The sequence below is a fragment of the Mustela putorius genome, unplaced genomic scaffold (assembly GCF_011764305.1).
Source record: "Mustela putorius furo isolate JIRA1106 unplaced genomic scaffold, ASM1176430v1.1 tig00003911_pilon_pilon_pilon, whole genome shotgun sequence".
Lineage (NCBI taxonomy): Eukaryota > Metazoa > Chordata > Mammalia > Carnivora > Mustelidae > Mustela > Mustela putorius.
This window is the reverse complement of record NW_025422058.1, coordinates 3,635,702-3,656,185: the sequence shown is the minus strand read 5'-3', so window position 1 is coordinate 3,656,185 and position 20,484 is coordinate 3,635,702. Positions and strand designations below refer to the sequence as shown.

The 20,484-nt window shown below is 35.8% G+C and overlaps 1 protein-coding gene, 1 non-coding gene and 1 pseudogene across 12 annotated transcripts in view; 2 read left to right on the top strand and 1 right to left on the bottom strand.

The window, feature by feature from the left end:
* The window catches only part of OSBPL8 (oxysterol binding protein like 8), a 160,047-nt gene that overhangs the window by 41,092 nt on the left and 98,471 nt on the right, over positions 1–20,484 (bottom strand). For 10 of the 11 annotated variants that reach the window (XM_045069086.1, XM_045069089.1, XM_013056023.2 and 7 more), the window contains one exon: positions 4,959–5,029. In XM_045069086.1, coding sequence (XP_044925021.1) covers positions 4,959–5,029 — 71 coding nt within the window. Of the gene's footprint in view, positions 1–4,958; positions 5,030–11,495; positions 11,757–20,484 lie in introns of those variants that run through there. The other variant, XM_045069090.1, reaches the window with a different exon arrangement.
* LOC123388834 lies at positions 7,596–7,698 on the top strand. Its single transcript, XR_006603342.1, has one exon. It is a non-coding gene; the product is annotated as a U6 spliceosomal RNA (small nuclear RNA).
* On the top strand, positions 12,831–19,680 carry LOC123388825 (annotated as a pseudogene).

Sequence of the window (20,484 nt, the reverse complement as noted above, 5' to 3'; positions counted from 1 at the left end):
TAAAAACAAAACCAAAAACTGATACAAGGAAGTTGAAAGGCAACGTGGGGTGTCTGGGGGGTAGGAAAGGAATAAATGGAACAAGGTGGGATCGGGAGGGAGACAAACCATAAGAGACTTTTTTTTTTTTTAAATATTTTTATTTATTTATTTATTTGACAGAGAGAGCACAAGTAGGCAGAGAGGCAAGCAGAGAGAGAGGAGGAAGCAGGCTCCCTGCTGAGCAGAGAGCCCGATGTGGGACTCGATCCCAGGACCCTGAGATCATGACCTGAGCCGAAGGCAGCGGCTTAACCCACTGAGTCACCCAGGCGCCCACCATAAGAGACTCTTAATCTCACAAAACAAGCTGAGGGTTCGGGGGAGGTAGGGAGAGGATGGCTGGGTTATGGATATTGAGGAAGGTATGTGCTATGGTGAGTGCTGTGAACTGTAAACCTGGCGATTCACAGACCTGTATCCCTGGGGTTAATAATATATTATATGTTAATAAAAATTTTTTTTTAGAGAGCAAATAAGGAAATACTGAAAAAAAATTAAAATGTTACTGAATTTAAAAAATATACGGGTTATTATGGTGATGATGACAATAACTGGCTGCACTAGATAGAAGGGAACTGCAAACTATGCTTAATGCAGAAGGTGGGGATCAACCCAATTAAATTTTTGTTGAAGTCACTCCCTTGAGAACTGAACTTGAAGCATCATACTACTTACTCTCATGGCAATGGCACTGATTGTGATACCAAAACAAATTTATAAAGTTGCTCAATCCCAAATGGGGTCTGTCTTCTCCTTGCCCCCAAGAACCTTAAAGATAGCATAGCTACCATCAGAACAGGATGATTTCTATTTCTCACAACTTAATAGGAAATGTACTTCTTAGACACTAGTAAATGAAGAATAAACACTAATGGAAAGTAATGGGTACTTATTCTTTACCAAGAACCTTTTTAAACACTTCATGTGCACTACCTCATTGCACTACATCATATAACCTTAAAGCAATCCTATGAGATAGTAACAGTATCTCCCTTTTGCTAATAAGAAAACCAAGACTAACCAATTAGTCACAGAGCCAGTAAGTAGATGAACTGGGATTTGTACCCTGGTCTACCTAATTCTCATGCTCTTAGCCATTTCACTGTAATGATTTCTCACCTTTTAAAACTATTCACACAGAATTTTAGCCAGACTCAAATTTAAGATTTATCTTCATGAATAACAGGAAATGCTTCCCTCACATGATATAATCTGGCTTGGTGATTCCTAAAAGATTCTAGTATATAAAGCACCAGCAGGCCAGAAGGGGGGGTCCATGTGAGCTTGGCAAATTTTAGAGAACACATATTTCAAGGAATCCTTGCCATTCTTTGTAGGCAGTTCTAGGGAAACAACAACAACAACAACAATAAAAAACCCCACTGACCAAGTTTTACAAGTTTTTTAAATACACTAAACCTAAGTTTTCGGGATCAACAGGTTTCCTTTTAAATAACAAAACTCAAACTATTTTTGTTGGAAATATTTTATTAAAACTAATTTGCCCTTCTTTTAATATCTTAATTGGGGGCGCCTGGGTGGCTCAGTGGGTTAAGCCTCTGCCTTCGGCTCAGGTCATGATCCCAGGATCCTGGGATTGAGCCCCGCAGCACCGGGCTCTCTGCTCAGCATGGAGCCTGCTTCCCTTCCAATCTCTCTCTCTCTGCCTGCCTCTCTGCCTACCTGTGATCTTTGTCTGTCAAATAAATAAATGAAATCTTTAAAGGAAAAATAACCTTGGGGTGCCTGGGTGGCTTAGTGAATTAAAGCCTTTACCTTGGCTCCGGACATGATCCCAGGGTCCTGGGATTGAGCCCTGCATCGGGCTCCCCGCTTAGGAGGGAGCCTGCTTCCCGCCTGCCCACCCCTCTGCCCTGCCGCCTGCCTCTCTACCTACTTGTGATCTCTGTCAAATAAATAAATAAAATCTTAAAAAAAAAAAAAAGAAACAATAAAAATAAAACAACCCAAACTAAAATTATTTTAAAAATCTTTAAAAAAAATTAATAAAAAAAAAAACCCAAAACCAAACCAAACCCTTAACTGAACACTATCTTAATGATGACCACAGGGTTTAATGTACAGTATCGTTTGTTTCTTCATTAAATGGCCTTAGAATGCTCAGTATGTTATAGTTTCTTTTCCCTTCTTTCTTTTCATCCCCTCCCCGCTTGTAATATTGTTCTCTTAAGGGCTGTGTGACTTCAGGTTATTCAATCTCTTTCAGTCTTAGTTTCCTTGTTTGTAAAATCAGGATATTCCTATTGTAGGGTTGCTTTGAGGGTTAAATGAGGTAGTGTGCATGATATGTTTAACATACTACTTGGTATATATTGTGTTTCAGGTTTGTGACTATAGAGGAAAAGTGCTGTCAAAAATCTGACCTTTAAATAAATGAAACATTAACATATAAGAATACTTTCCTCTTGCTTTGAAAACTTAAAATACTACAGATATAAGGGATAATAATAATGTTAATATGACTAGTTCAGATATCCTGATTTGAAGGGTTTCTTAAATATCCAGGTAAATATATTTTTATAGCAAGTAATAGACATTTAGCATCCCTATAGATAAGCAGAAGTATGTATGACTGGATAATCAAGTCAATAAATAGATCTGGGCTCAAAAACCACTATCCTTATAACAGGATTACTTTTATCCCACTAAATACATTACCCAGGCTGGTAATTCCTTTTGTTGAGATGGATTACTAAAAATTCATTTAAAAATGCTAACAGCAAGATGGGACAGATCTGATTAACTGACTTTTCCAATTCAATCACTTAAAAGATGCATGAGAAATAGAAACTGCCTTTATTTTTTAAAAATGGGGGGGGGGAGTGTATTCATATATTTTAAGAAATAACCCAAATCCTATGACCAAAATGGCAGTATTAATACTTTTTGCATCAAATTCAGAAAAATATAAGGTTAAATTATGATGGTCTCAGTTGTGCACACTGATTATAGAAGAAGTAACAAAACTCTGTTTCCTGAAGTTACTTAAGTACAGTTAACATGATCAGAATTCCATGAGAATGTGGCTTAATGATAAATGTGTAAATTTTAGGATTGTCATGAAAAACAAGAGTGGGTTTTGTGTTAGAATATTTAAGGACAAACAGGTGACTATGCATCTCTTCAGCTAACAGAATAAACAAGGATTAAATCTAAGTTAAGGCAGAATCGATAGGTTTCAACTATTGAAAAATATCAGGATTTAAGTACAATTTTACTTACACTAGTTACCATGTTAAGAATCCCACTCATTTACTATAATCCCCCCCTTTTAAATAAACTCTGTGTTCAATGTGGGGCCTGAACTCAGGATCCAGATCAAAAGTCACATGCTCTACCAACTGAGCCAACCATGTGTCCCCCACTGTAATTCTTATTCAAAGAAAGAAGATGAATTCTCAAATACCTACTATTAACCAGGTACTCTGTCAGGCAGTTGCAGTATCATAATCTGGGACAAGGACCTTATCTCCTTTGTACAGATAAGAAAACTGAAGCCATTTTGAATCCCAGCTTTACTACTCTAACCCTTATTTAATTTCTCTAAGCTTCAGTTTGTTCACTAGAAAATGGGGCCAATAATACCTACTATCTTCTAATACTGTTATGAGTTAAGGAGATACATAGTAAGCTCTTAAAATAAAATAGCTATTAAAATCACTGTAATTAGTATCCAAGAAGTCACAGGTAATGTATATGAATCAAGATTCAAACTTGCTTTTTTGACTTTAAAGCAGTGCTGTCCAGCAGAGCTTTCTGAAAGACAGAAATGGCATATGTGGTGGCTACTGATCCCTTGAGATGTGGCTAGTGTAAATGAGGAACTAAAGTTCTAATTTCATTTGATTTTTGTTAATTTAAAGAGTCAAATATGATTGGCATTATTAGAAGTACATTTCTAAAGCCTACTTTTTTTCCTTTCTCCACCCTGCTTCGTTAAGGTATGTAAATTTTCTTTTTGGGAGGCTCCCTGCCCTCCCTCTTCCCCTCCCCCCAATTTAGGGACTACATATAGGTAGCTCTGATATGTAAGTGTGGGGTTTAAGTATTTAGACTTCTGAGTAGGAATACTGTTATACCATATATTCACCAACTCTGATATTAACTGCTTGAAAATAGGTTTTAAAAATTCTATAAATTTCATTATATGTCTAGCTACTGAAGACTCCAGATAAATTATTTTCTCTTTAATTACATATCCCATAAAATGATCAAGGAATTTCATATATATATATATATATATATATATATATATACATATACACACACACACACACACACATATATATGTATATATATATATGAAGTACTATATATATATATGTATATATATATATATGAAGTACTATGAAAACTTCTAAGTACTTTTACACATACGATAGATATTTAAGTAATGAATACTTGAAAAGTCTGGATAAAATTTGGGTAAAATTATACATCAAAAAAAGTCATGGACCCTTCTCAACCACTGTCATGAATGGAAACCAAAATGTAGGGTTTTTTCATGTTCTGTTTGTCACACATATGCCCACTTCTATTTTGCTAAGAAAGGGGTGTTTAATAATAGCTCTCAGTAGTTAAGAAAAGCAGAGAATTTACTAGCTTAATAAATAGAATTTTCTGACAGTCACTGAACTTTGATTCCACAACCAAAAACTTCTTGCAGTATAACTCTGGAGAGAACACACTGGTTACCAATAGGCTGTATTTCCAAGTAACCAAGAGGATCAACATCAACCCCAGTGGAACTTTCCTTTCTTCATATACACTGCATGATTTAGATATACCAACATAAAAACATACCCTAAAAATCTGAAATAATTTTATTGTTAGTTCTTCTTCTTAAATTTTAGAAAAATGTCATAATCATATATTTGGGAATAACACATTCTTACCTTGCTCTTCGACATAGAAAGTGAAGATTCATCTTTATTTTGAGAAATGTCTTCCTTTCCTCTTTCAAAACCTTTAAAAAACATTGTTATTATTTTAGTATTATTATACAGCATTCAGGCATTAAGAAGAAAATGCATATAAGTCATCCAATTTCAAATATACATTGTATTTGATGTATATTGGTACAAAAAGCCTAGACTAATTACAGTTTGAAATACTTTTAAGGGATCATATGTAGTATAATAACTCTTTAGAATAAAGTAAGGCTTGTTAATTATTAACTGATAATTGTTATCTGATAACTGATAATAATTAATTAATTATTAACTGAACCCATCAACATGAAGCTAAATACCTCTTTTCTGTGCTCCTAGAGCACTCTGCATGAACACAGGTCTCATGGAGCTTTTATTCTAGTGAACTTTTTTTTTTTTTTAAGATTTTTAAATTTATTTTGAGAGCAAGAGAGAGAGAGAAAGAGAAGCAGACTCCCCAACTGACTGCAGAGCCCGACGTGGAAGGGGCTCGATCTCAGGACCCTGAGATCAAGACCTGAGCTGAAACCAAGTCGGTTGGTTGCTCAACTGACTGAGCCACCCATGCTACCCTCTAGTGAACTCTTTTCTAATGAACAATCCTAACTGAAAGAGCCAACCCAGCATCTTTTAACACCTCTTGCCAAATTGGAAACAATTCTACAACTTGTGATAAAAGACCAGAGGAAAATCAACCTAGACTGAGGGACAGACTTAAAAAAACCTAACAATGTGTTTATTGTGAGAATTAAATGAGGATCCATTAGAGAGCATTTAGCATACTATTTTCCACACAGTATACGTTCAATTCATGTTGACTCTTAAGATGATCACTGGTACTAACTACTACATACAAATTCTAAAAGGATGAATCTAAAATACATAAATGCACAAGGATGAACATGCAGGGATCCCTGCAATTATGTAACATATTAACATAACAGTATGCCAAAAGCAATGAGCAGATTAATGTTATTAACAGTACAATTAGAGAAATGTTAACACTGAAATTTGTGTGGCAGGTATAAAAGGAGCAGTATTCAATTTAAAGATGTTCCTTCTACTTTTATTTATTTATTTAAAAGATTTAATTATTTGACAGATAGAGATCACAAGTAGGTAGAGAGGCAGGCAGAGAGAGAGGAGGAAGCAGGCTCCCTGCGGAGCAGAGAGCCCGATGTGGGGCTCCATCCCAGGACCCTGAGATCATGACCTGAGCCGAAGGCAGACGCTTACCCCATTGAGCCACCCAGGTGCCCCTGTTCCTTCTACTTTTAAAGGCAAGTATTATTAACTCTTCCCTATAATCATTTGTTCTAAGTCCAACAAAAGCCTATATTAAAAATACATACATCATTATTCATAAAGTAGCACTTAAAAAAATCATCAGCACCAGCCTGAAGCATTTAAAAAATCATTTCTAACATATTAATTATAACTTTTTTCTCTATTTCGCTTATATTAGCTAAAAACAAATCCATTCCAATTTCCTAATCCAGAGATTTTATTGAATTGGTTTCTGTAATACTAAGAAGGAAGTATTTTCCCCTACTCCCCAACTGCAGTAAGGACGAACACTTAATCCCAATACTAGGGGGAAATTAAACTATTCCATAAATGTAACATGAAATTTTAAATAACTTATCAAAATTTTAGACTTTAGTATAAAGCAAACCAAAGTTACCTAATTCAGTTGAAAAATTCTAAAATATTTATTCAAAGTAGTAATATTTTATAATAAGTAATTCTTTCTTTTTTCAGATTTGTTTATTGGAGAGAGAGCAAGTGTGAGAATGGGGGTGGGGGGCAGAGGGAGAGGGCAAGAGAATCTTATTATCTTTTTTTTTTTTAAGATTTTATGTATTTACTTGACAGAGAGAGACAGAGCTAACACAAGCAGGAGGAGTGGAGGAGTGGCATAGGGAGAAGGAGAAGCAGGCTCCCCACAGAGCAGGTAGCCCGATGTGGAGCTCGATCCCAGAACCCTGGGATCATAACCTGAGACAAAGGCAGATGTGTGACCAACTGAGCTAGCCACCCATTCTTAATATTAATAAATTATTATTTTCTATCATGTGTGGGAGATAAAAATTACTTTAAAATTACTTTTTAAAAAAAGTGGTCTTTATAGACAAACTTCTGAAGCCTGTAACACATTATTGACCATTATTAATAATGCAAAGCAGTTTCAGATCATAACTTTTTACCAAGTTTGCTTGTTAGTGATTTTAGGTAGTAAATTCTCTTCCTACTATCCTCCCCACTGCCTTAATGATACAGAAACCTATACCCCATCAAAATGGCTAAAATTAAAGGGATACTACCTTCCATGTACAGATGAGAATGTGGAGCAACTGGATCTCTATTCACTACTGGTAAGAATATAATGGGGCATAACCACTTTGGAAAACTGTTTGAAAGTACATACTAAAGCAGAATTTACGGATATTCTAACACAAAGCAATTCTAATCCTAGATATACCCAATAGAAATGGTTGGGTATATTCATCAAAATAAGATATGAAAATGTTCATAGCAGCTTTCTTCATAATAGCCAAAGTCTGAGACCAACTCAAATGGTTATTAAGAGCTGAATAAGTGGTGCTTGCTTCGGTAGCACATATACTAAAATTGGAACGATACAGAGATTAGCATGGCCCCTGCGCAAGGATGACACACAAATTGTGAGGTGTTCCATTCGTGGACAGGACTAGAAGAGATGCTGAGTGAAATAAGTCAAGCAGAGAGAGTCAATTATCATATGGTTTCATTTATTTGTGGAGCATAACAAATAACATGGAGGACAAAGGGAGATGGAGAGGAGAAGGGAGTTGAGGGAAATTGGAAGGGGAGGTGAACCATAGAGACTATACACTCTGAAAAACAATCTGAGGGTTTTGAAGGGGCAGGGGGTGGGAGGTTGGGGGAGCCAGGTGGTGGGTATTAGAGAGGGCACGGATTGCATGGAGTACTGGGTGTGGTGGAAAAACAATGAATACTGTTAGGCTGAAAAGAAATAAAATAAAAAAGAGTTGAATAAGTGAATATATTTGCACAATGCAATGTTATACAGCAATGTAGTAGTAATTAAAGGAACCAATTACTACTACAGAAAACAACAGACACAATATTGAGTGAAAAAAGCCATGTCTTTTCACTAAATTCTAGAATTCCTGGGTTATACTATATGTGTATCTTCAACTTTGAGGATACCAAATTGTTTACTTTTCTACTAATAGTATGTAAGAGTTCTCCTTTCTCCATATTCATGGTAACATCAATATTGACAAGTTTTTAATATTTCTGCTAATTTGTGGGGTGCGTATAACAATGGTATAATGAGGTTCTAGTTTGCATGTCCTTGACTATTAATGATGTTGAGCACTTTCTCACGTTAATTAGCCATTTTAACATTCTCTTTGTGGAGGACCTTCTCAGATCCTTTGTGCATTTATTTTTCTTAAATATTTATTTATTTGAGAGAGTGCACACATGCTTGCGCTTACACACCCGGGGTGGGGGTGGGGGGCGAGAGGGAGAGAATCTTCAAGCAGGCTCTCCACTGAGCGTGGAGCCTGACAAGAGGCTCAATCCCACGACCCATGAGATCATGACCTGAGCCAAAACCAGGAGACAGATGCTTAACTGACTGAACCACCCAGATGTCCCAATCCTTTTTGCATTGAAATATAAATAAATATATTGTCTTTTTCTTATTGATTTATATAGGAATTTTTGATGTATTCCAGGACCCTTGCCAGCTATATGGTACAAATAATTCCCTATTCTTGTCTTTTTATTACCTGCGTTTTTTTAAATAAACCACTCTTAATTTTAAGGTAGTCAAATTTAAGCCATATCATTCTTTAAAGATTAGTGCTTTTTGGTCTTAAGAAAGTCCTCCCTATATCTGTCACCGTAAAAATATTTTTAAGTAGTATAGTAATACTTCCTCCCACTAACCCAATGGAATATTATCCCTAAATAAATTAACACCAAGTCCTTAACTTCTAATTTGTTAACAAAATACAATTGCTATCATCAACAAGGTATAACCTTTCATATAGTTCCATAATAAATTTGGGTCAATAAATGTTTAGATATAATAAAGCAAGCTTTATGCTGCTTCAGTCTTGCTAAAATGAGATTATATGTACATTATTTACAAATGAAGACTGAGTAGGTATTTACAAAATATAAATAGATTAACTATACTAAACACAGCCAAGAATCCAGAAATTTTACTAAAAACAACACACACACACACAACAACAAAAAAAAAAACCCCTGAGAAGTCAAAATATACTAAAAAGAAACCCATCTGTGTACTGAAGCTCACACAGTTTGTCCATAAAGTGATTTATTTCTTAGTTTATTTACTCAAATTTTCTGGTACTATTCTAGAGATTGGTCCAATAATCATATCTAGAAGTTATACCTAAGACTGGGGAAAGAAAGAGATGAGCAGACATGAACTTAAAAGAAAAGCACTATGGTGTTACTGGAAATACATGGGCAGGTGGTACCATTTCTATATTATAGCTCAGCATAAAGTCGAAGGCGATACCAATATATTTCTTTAGGAAACTAAAATGAAAATAAGGTTATGTTCAAAGTAGTATAGTAATACAGAGTAAGGCAAAATGATCTTAAAATACCACTAATGTAGAACCTCTCCTCTAATAATGTCAGGTAAAAATGAATGTATCTAAAATTTTTTTTCAGTACAATGAAAGGTCCCAGAAGAAATATAGGTTTTATTTTTTAACTGGAAAAACAACAACAACATCTTCATCTTTATGAATAGAATTCCATTCTACTTCTTATTTGATAAATGCAAAATACTTTAAAGAGTTTCCCATCATGGCTGGTTGCAGTACAACTATTGGTTGTAAAAAGGGGAATATGGAAGCCTCCCTATGAATATGATTTTATTTCAAGAATTAGAAAACAAAGCCAACCATTTACTTTTCCATTCAAACAAATCAACCCAGGGTGACCTTCAATATACTCTTTGACAAGAGAAATGGACAGTTCTGCATTTAGTTACCTAATTAAGTAAATACCAAACTTTTAAAAAGTGAAGTTTTCTGTTGTTTAGTAGAGTCACATGGTTATTCTTTAATATTAAGTAGACTCATTGCATGAAAGTCAGCAAACATTTGCTAGCAAGCTTGCTAGCTTAAAAAATAAAATAGAGACATACACAGAAATAGAAGTAAATCACATTGTAAAAGCAAACAGAGAACTTAACAACTTAAAAATTTTTCAGTATGTTGTATTTTCAAAGCCACTTCTGAACAAAGACAAACACTAAAACATACACCATTTTGAGAACATAAGAAGCATGATAGTAACCATTCTATACTGAGAAGAGGAAATACAGATTATGAATGCTATTCAAAGCTTATGCTCCTTAGGCAACAGTTCAGGACTATGATTTCCAATTCTTTTTTGAAAGAAAATGAAATCAGTGAATTTATAATAATGTATTTTTATTGTCCAGGTACCACACACAAGGTGTTTCACGACCTCAAAATAATGCATATATCAGCTATCAGAATGAATATTCAAAAAAATTGAGAATAAATGTTAGCATGAAGCAGAAAACATAATACAAATTTAACAAATGTGTCAGAAAAATCTATAGATGGTTAAGTAAGCACCAGTTTCAGTGATTTCTTTGTCATAAGTATTAAAGAATATTTTAATTTTAAAAGAAAAATATAACCTCAAAAGAGTAGACAAATTTATGTTGCAATTTAAAATTTTAAAAGGAAAAAAAGATTTTAAAATATATATCCAAACCTTTGCTAAAATAAATCTTTTTCATACAACTAAATTTAAGATCTATTTCATTAACCAATTATTTAATGTCTAAATCATAGCTGTCAAATGCCCAATTTTATTTTAAAAATGTTACCTTAAATGTTACCTTAAAAATAACAATTTCTTAGCACAAACTAATTATACAAAGACACATCTAACAACAAGAAGGCTATTTCAAAAATTATACTTAGAAAACTTCACTTTAGTCAGCATTTGAACTATTAAAGCTTAAGCTAAACATCAATTTAACACAGTTACTATTCTGAAGAAAACAGCCAAACAAATACCAATATTAATATCTGGGTTTTATTGGCAAAAACCTCAGATTAATTTGCTTATTTATAGAATTTTACATCTATCTCAAGTCTAGAAAAAGCTTTTAATTTTATCAAAGGGCCATAATATTTATTTCTAAAATTAAAGCAAAAATTCATGCTATCAGCAATGCAAGATTTATAATTCACTGAACCACTAGTTCTCAAGTTTGAGTGTAAGAGATTTTAAGTGAAAACATGGAAAAGCCACGCCATATAGCAGCAGTCATTAAAACTGAACCTTTCACTACAGAATCTGTTTCATTTAAATAAAAGCAGTTTTAAGATATTGGAATATTTAGTTTAATGAAAAGCCTGCAAGAAATTAAGAAAAGAAGGCAAGATTAAATAAACAAACCTGGCAAAGAAGGAGAAAGTTCATTGTATCCTCCAAATGAAGCATTCCGGACAAGCTTTCGGCCATCAATTCGTGGAGGAAATAAAACAGGCGAAACCACAGTACAGGAAGAAAATCTACGTTGTTGTGAGCTCTCTTCTTTCATGGCTTAGAAGGGCTATTTAACGTATATTTTCACTCAAAAGGCTAATTAGATCAGTATGGCAAGGAGAGGCTTTTCTTTCACATCTAAATGTAGCGAAACCCACCAGCACAAACAAAGGACACACACATTTAACAGCAAAGGAGAAGGACCAGAGACTGTCAAATCAGCAATAAACAGAGAAGGCATTAAGCCTTGCTAATGGATTGTTGTTTTGTTTTTGTTTTTTAATGAACTGATAAACGTGAAAGGCTATTCCACTAATGTTTTACCTTTTGATAAAAAGGTTCAGCAATGCCCTGAACTGAACAGCTGCTTTAGTAAAACAAAGCAAGATCAATAGAGATGTAGGATGAGGTAAAATGCAACCATTTCTCATATCCATTATGTTTTTTGTAGTATCTGCCACACTTCCCACCTCTTCCGATTGCTTCCAGTTTTTGCTTACTTCATATATGGATATAAATATAACACTGTTTATCTCTCCTGAAGCCTCTAGATCTGTATCTAATCCACTACTTGCTTCAGCCATATTTAAGAATTCATAAGGAAAGATATTCTCTCAAGTACAATTTTGATGGATTCTAACAGCTAAAGTGGTAACAAATATTTAAGTTTTATCTCTAGCAAGGATATCTGAGTCATTAAGACAATGTTAATGCAAACCAATCCAGAGGGAAGACTGAAAACACCAAAATAACAGAGTGCTCTAATACATGTCCTCTTGAAACAGATATAAGTTGCTATAGTTCCTGTTCATTGAATTTATACTTAGCAAAATATATCACCTACCTATAAGGATTTTCCACTTAAAACTCTATTTAAAGAAAAATGCGACTTTATTATCACAATAACAAATGGACTATCTTTCTTTACTAGGTTAAAACTAAGTTACTGGTATGATCTCACATTATTAAATCTAATAGTAAAGTACAAATAGCCAAAATTATATACTATGCTATCTCTTTATAATAACCTTTAAAATTTCAACTGACAGTGGTTCATTTTTATAGGTACCTTACTATACCATCTCAGTTTCCTTCCTACTATTATGCATACATTTCAAGGCTAGTTCTCCACTCAAGATACAATAGCACCCCATATAATCTAAGTCTGTCTCTCTTTACTAGAAAGTACACTTAACAAATTCCCTTTATGTAACATGTTCTTTATTGGGTAAAGACATTTCAAAAATGAAAGGTAAAAATAAATTTACAGTTGACAATTACAACTACAAACAAGGATTTGGGTTGTTTTGTTTTGCTTTTCTCCATGTCATGAAATATAAATGACCATTAATTATAGACGAGAGAGCAATGATTATAATTCATTCAATGGTGCTCGACTCTCAAGGCATTATAATGTTAATGTGGTTCAAATCCCAGCTGGATGCATTCAATTATGTTAATTTCTATGGGTCTCTGTTTCCTCATCTATAAAATGCTAATAATATAATCTATATTATCAGATTGTTATTAGGATCAAATTGGATAATATATGTGAAATCTAGAAAGGTTTCACATTAAAATGGCAGAATGAAGACACTAACCTAATGTGTTCCCTCCTAAAACTAAAATTATAAGAGAGGGCTAATTTCTGAAAAGCATAAAACAAGTATGTATTCCACAGTATGGATCCAGGATAGAATACAATAACAACATATATTTGACATTGGAAAGCACGAGATTAACAAGTAGTCACTGTCTTGCTGAATCACAAACCAGCAATGGTAAAAACTGAGAACCAGCCCTATTTATACCAAAGAATCCTTTTATATATAATTCATAACACCAAGTTCCTCTAGATCAGGACCAAAATATAAGCAATGCTTTCAAAATTGGAAGGAAAATGACTTCCAACTTAAAATTCCATACCCAGCCAAACTATCAATTACATATTAGGGTAAAATAAAGATATTTTTAGACGTATATAGTCTAAAATTTACTTTCCATGCAAATTTTCAGATAACTTACTAGAGTAGTCCTTCTCACCTGGGATTCATTGGGCCTACTGCATTGAAACATCCACTTTTCAATATGAATTAACCATTTTCCCCCAACATCTATAATGGCAATACCCATGAACCATAATCCTTGGAAGAACTGAGAAAATATTTACTTAAATTATTTTCTTAAGGCCTTACTTCCCTCATATGACCCCACTTGAGAATGGATATCATAGAATATGTATTTTACCAAAAAGTGATAGCAAAAGTAAGAATGCATGGGATACAGGAAACAGGATACTCAATATAAAAGAGCTTTTAGTGGGGCGCCTGGGTGGCTCAGTGAGTTAAAACCTCTGCCTTTGGCTCAGGTCATGATCCCAGGGTCCTGGGATCAAGCTCCACATCAAGCTCTCTGCTCAGCAGGGAGCCTGCTTCCCTCCCCCGCCCCACCTGCCTCTCTGCCTACTTGTAATCTCTGTCAAATAAGTAAATAAAATCTTTAACAACAACAAAAAAAAGAGCTTTTATCACCCCAAAAGTCCCTCACCAATGTACCATTTATTTGTAAACCAAGGACAAGCTGTTTGGGTGAACTCTGCCCAACTTTTTTTTTCTGATTTTGGCTTGTCTTGATAGTATGCTTATGAAGCATACTATCATATGTTTCCCCATGCCGTGATGTTTGGATAAGGTGAGTACACTTGCAGTACACTGAAGTGGTCTACTTTTATTTTTTTTAAAAGATTTTTATTTATTTATTTGACAGAGAGAGAGACAGTGAGAGAGGGAACACAAGTGGGGGAGTGGGAGAGGGAGAAGCAAACTTCCCACTGAGTAGGGAGCCCAATGCGGGGCTCAATCTCAGGACCCTGGGATTATGAACTGAGCCAAAGGCAGACACTTAATGACTGAGCCACCCAGGCACTCCTCTACTTTTTTTTTTTTTTTTTAAGATTTTATTTTTTTAGAGAAGTTTTAGGTTCACAGCAAAATTGAGAGGAAGATAAAGAGATCTCCAATATACCCCTGCCTCCACATATGCAAGATCTTCCCTATTATAAATTCCCCTCACCAGAGTGGGACATTTGATCTAATTGATGAACCTACATTGAGACATCATAATCACTCAAATTCCACAGTTTATCTTAGGGTTCACTTTTTTTTTGTTGTACATGCCATGGGTTTGGACAAATGCATAATGACATGTATCTATCATTACAATATCATACATATTTTAACTGCAATAAAAACCTGTACTCTGCTTATTCACCACTGCCTCCCTACTAACTCCTAGAAAGGACTGATCTTTTCACTGTTTTTCCGTAGTTTTGCTTTTGCCACAATGTCATGTAGAACTCTAATGAGCAACATTAGTTCAAAGTCTCTGTTGTTGGTGTTTCTTTTGTCTCTGTTTTAGCACCAACACCTCCTGCTTACTTACTGGACCATTATGATAAGTATTAAATAGCCCCTGACTCTTGCTTGGCTCCAGTTCTTCAGGAGGGTCTTGACTATTCTTTGCCCTTTGTTCTCCCTAGATAGTTAAGGATAACCTAATCAAGTACCATGAAAAAATCCAGTTGAGATATGAATTCAAAACACCTTTAACAGATAAAATCAATTTGAGAACTGACATACTAATAATATTGAATTTTCCTACTGGAAATATGGTATGCCTCTCCATTTATTGAGAATACACCCTTTTAATGTTATACTTTTCTACATAAAGATACTATGTTAGCTTTTTTAGACTTATTGCTAGGTGCCTTACTTTCTGTTATTTTTAAGTGCTATTTTTTTTTAAAGATTATATTTATTTATTTGACAGAGATCACAGTAGACAGAGAGGAAGGCAGAGAGAGAGAGAGAGAGAGAGAGAGAGAGAGAGGAGCAGGTTCCCTGCTGAGCAGAGAACTCAATGTGGGACTCCCCAGGAACCTGAGAACATGACCTGAGCCAAAGGCAGCGGCTTAACCCACTGAGCCACCCAGGCGCCCCTTAAGTGCTATTTTTTTGAACTGCATTTTTCTAACCATTTGTTTCTGGTATATACAACCACAGTTAACATGTATCCAGTAATTTCTTAATAACTTAAATAATTTACCTGTGAATTTGGGAGAGCTTCTATATAAACAATTATACTAACTACAAATAAAATTTGTTTGCTCCTGGGCGCCTGGGTGGCTCAGTGGGTTAAGCCGCTGCCTTCGGCTCAGGTCATGATCTCAGGGTCCTGGGATCGAGTCCCGCATCGGGCTCTCTGCTCAGCAGGGAGCCTGCTTCCTCCTCTCTCTCTCTCTGCCTACTTGTGATGTCTCTCTGTCAAATAAATAAATAAATAATTTAAAAAAAATTTGTTTGCTCCTTTACTTTTATTTCATTTTATCTTATTCACTAGCTAAATTCCAAGTACAGTGTTGAAATGAAGTATAGATGGTATACACCTTTTGTTCCTAATTCTAACTTTACAAGGCTAAGAGATTCCTTCTATATTTCAAATACATTTTATTAATGGGATAATAACATAGTTTTTCTTCTTTAAGCTGTGTGTTACATAACATCATAGTTTTTTTAAAAAGATTTTGTTTATTTATTTTAGTGGGGGGAGAAGGAGAGAGAATCTGAAGCTGACTCTGGACTGGGCACAGAGCCAACTTGGGACTCTGATTCCACAACCACAAGATCATGACCTGAGCCAAAACCAAGAAATCAAGCCCCCTGGCCCCAGCATGGAGCCTGCTTTTAAGAGTCTCTCTGTCCCTCTCTCTCTGCCTCTGTTCCTGCCTCCAACATCTTTACCCCCTCTTAAAAAAAAAAAAAATCGAACCCAATTTCAGAGACATTAAAGTAGGAGGAGGGGTCCTTTTTTAGACTTAATGAAATACAGTTTTTAGGCAAGACTGGAATTCTATTTTTCCATAAATGTTCAGTAGAACTTGTTTGTAAATCTATCTTGGCCTATGATGTCTTTGTATAGCTAATTTATAATACTAATTAGAATACAAAAATCACAAGAATTTTCTATTACTGAATAAATTTTGGAAAGTACAATCTTTCTAAAAAATTTTCAAAATTATTGGCTAGTTATTTATATCTTTTAAACACCTGCCTATATTTTTAGTTGTGTCTTTAAAAAAAAATTTTTTTTTTAATTTATTTGACAGACAGAGATCCCAGGTAGGCAGAGAGACAGGCAGAAAGAGAGGAAGGAAAGCAGGCTCCCTGCTGAGCAGAGCCTGATGCAGAGCTCAATCCCAGGACCCTGGGATCATGACCTGAGCTGAAAGCAGAGACTTTAACCCACTGAGCCACCCAGGCACCCCTAGTTGTGTCTTTTTAAAAAAAAAAAAATTTATTTATTTATTTGACATAGAGAGAGAGAGAGATCACAAGTAGGCAGAGAGGCAGGCAGAGAGAGTGGGGGAAGCGGGCTCCCTGCCAAGCAGAGAGCCTGATGCGGGGCTCCATTCCAGGACCCTGAGATTATGACCTCAGCCAAAGGCAGAGGTTCAACCCACTGAGCCACCCAGGCACCCCTAGTTGTATCTTTTTATTCCTCATGATCATTTCCCCTAATCTTGCTCAAGTTTTGATAATTTTTATTAGCCTTTTCAAACAATCAACTTTGTCTTTCTTGCTCTCACCTACATCTATTCTCTTTTCTTTATTCTTTCCTTCCATCTACTTTGCGCTTATCCTATTACTTTCCTAATACTGAGTTAATGTTTACTTAACTCATTATTTTTCAGCTCTCCTTCTTGTCAAGTATCAGCATTAAAACTATTACTGTTGGGGCACCTGGGTGGCTCAGTGGGTTAAGTCTCTGCCTTTAGCTCAGGTCATGATCCCAGAGTCCTGGGATAGAGCCCCATATCCGGCTCTCTGCTCTGCGGGGAGCCTGCTTTCCTCTCTCTCTCTCTGCCTGCCTCTCTGCCTCCTTGTGACCTCTGTCAAATAAATAAAATATTTAGAAAAAAAAAACTATTACTGTTTAGGGTGCCTGGGTGGTTCAGTCAGTTAAGTGTCTGCTTTTAGCTCAGGTTAGGTCCAGGGATCAAGTCCTGCATCAGGCTCTCTGCTCAATGGGGAATCTGTTTCTCCCTCTTACTCTCCCTCTGTGCTTTCTCTCAAATAAATAAAATCTTAGAAAAAACCAAGAATTATTAATGTTTAGATTTTCTGCTTGGGAATGGTGAGGCATCCTTAATCATCCTTAATCTACCCTTTAGTTATTTATTTTAAAGACTGTATTTATTTATTGGGAGAGAGAGAGAGACAGAGAGAAAGAGCATGTACACACAAGAGGAGAGGAAGAGAGAGAGACTCCCAAGCAGACTCTGCATTGAGAATGGAGCCCAAAGTGGTGCTCAATTTCACAACCCTGAGATCATGACTTGAGCCAAAATGGAGAGTCAGACACTTAACTGAATGAGCCACCCATTCATCCTTCTGAAAGGTTCCCAGTACAATCTTTCAATATTGTCTTTAACCCATCAAATCACATTCTGGCATTTGTAATTTTAATTGGTGCAGACGCTGGTCTGGATGGCAGGCAGTTTATGCAGATTCCCTCTGATGGTGGCTTGTTACCTCATGTGTTTACTGAGTTTTCCACATCATAATGCTATCTTGTTGTTTTGTTTATACACGAACTCATAACTAAAAATCAGTAATTTCTGGAGGCACGTGTTTAAACCTCTCCTCTAACAAGTATCTGCATTGATTCTTCCAGGCACCTGGGAATACTAATAACTCAAGATCATTTAAAACTAAACTGAAGGGTGTTTTTGTTTTTTGCCCCAGAGATTGTATGAATTCTGGCCCCGAGCCTACAGTAGTATATGTTTGTGCTTCTCAAAGAAGAGTTCCTCTTTCACCCATTCTACCTGGAGTTACAAACAAGATAGGCAAATACACCATCATCCTTCTCTTTGGTTATGTTTTTCAGGTTTTTGTTTTTGTTTTTGTTTTAAACTAAGAAGGACTCCTTTTTTCACACGGAGATATCTCCAATCCAAATTTCCATCATTAATGGGCCACAGACCTTTTCTCCCTTTTTCTCATTAAACTCAAGCTCTAGACTTTCAGAAAGTAGCAAGTGCTAGTCAGGACAAATGCTGGCTCCAGAACTCATCACCTTTCTGGATTCTCACTTTTAATCATTCTGCTCCACCTGCTAATTCCCTTACTTTGTTGACAGTTCAGCCATACTTTTTCTTTTTTTTTTTAAAGAGTTAACAAAAAAAAAATATTTATGTGAGAGAGAGAGAGAGAAAGAGAACGAGTAGGGGGAAGGAGACAGAGGGAGAGAATCTCAAGCAGATTCCCCTCCGAGCACAGAGTGACTCAGGCCTTCATGTTATGAGCCTGAGATCACGACCTGAGCCAAAATCAAGAGTCAGATGCCCAACTAACTGAGGTGCCCAGGCACCCCTTAACTGCACTTTAAAAACAAAATTTTATTCATTCATTCATTCATTCATTTCAGAGAGACAGCGTGAGAGAGAGAGAGAGAAAGCATGGGGTGGGGGGAGAAGCTGACTACTTGCTGGACTCGATCCCAGAACCCTGGGATCATAACCTGAGCTGAAGTCAGACACTTCACTTGACTGAGCCACCCAGGTGCTCCCCAAACTGTGTGTCTTAATGGCACAACAGTAAAGTTTGAAATATGGGATGCAGCTGGCAAGAACGATACCATAGCACGAATGTACTAGAGAGGAACAAAGCAGTCATAGTTGTAGATGATATCACAAATGACAAACCCTTTGCCAGAACAAAAAATGGATTAAAGAACTTAAAGGCAAGCTGATCCTAATGCTGTAATAGCTTTATCAAGAAACAAGGCTGACCTTGCAAATGAAAGAGCTATCGATTTCTAGGAAGCACAGTCCTGTGTAGAGTTAACTGTAAGCACAGTTACTCAGGGAGACATGAGCTAAAACACTGACGAATGTAAATGAAATATTCATGGCAGCAGCGAAAAAGTGGCCAAAGAATGAATGACTGAATCCAGGAGCAAATTCTGTCGGAGGAAGAGAAGTAGATCTACTGAACCCTGAAAGCCAACTAGGAGCCAGTGTTTTGATAACTAAACCTTCAGTTTGAACTTGCTGGAATATTCTTCTGCTTCCTAAATGTTGAGAGTGGAAATGGAGCACTTAACTGGCCCAGTGTGACTTTCATAAAGAAGAGACTTATGATAGAGTCAATTTCTAATATTGAATTATTTTAAGTGTTCTGAGTTTAATTTTTAATAACATGTACGTGACCCTCTGACTAATGTTTCAGAAGTAGAAGTGGGGAATGTGCATGTGTGTGCATGTTTGTTTCCTTGGATGGTTAGGGGAATCATTTCTCAACAGCGGGGATAGAGGCAAATGATGATGTAAACCCAGAGTTAACCAGCCAGCTCTATGAAAAAGATTAGGTACTTATTAATTTAGGCTTTTCAAAACCACTCTTTTTTGAAGGAGATTCTACAGATATATATGCTTAGCTACAGTATTCAGTCTACTGGTAATTTCTCTTAGTATGCGTACTTAAGATGAACATTCCACATTTTAACAAATGAACCATAAGGAAGTCCCACATCTTCAGGGGGAGAAAACAAACATTAATGGCATGGACATTATAACTAGTCTTGGTATTTTTAGTGGGGTAAAAAAAAAAAGTCAAATGTATCCTCATCATTTCCATATACATTCCATTTCCTCATTATACCACTTTATTCTAACCGGAGCACTTCAGTGTTAAACACTGGTGAGCTATATTCCTTCACTAATTCTGAATTGCTGTAAATGTACAAGTTCTATCAGTTCAACACTTAGATTCAGTCATCTCTGACCCATGGTAGATTTCATATAATATCTGAAGTAATTAGTGCAGTATACTGAACT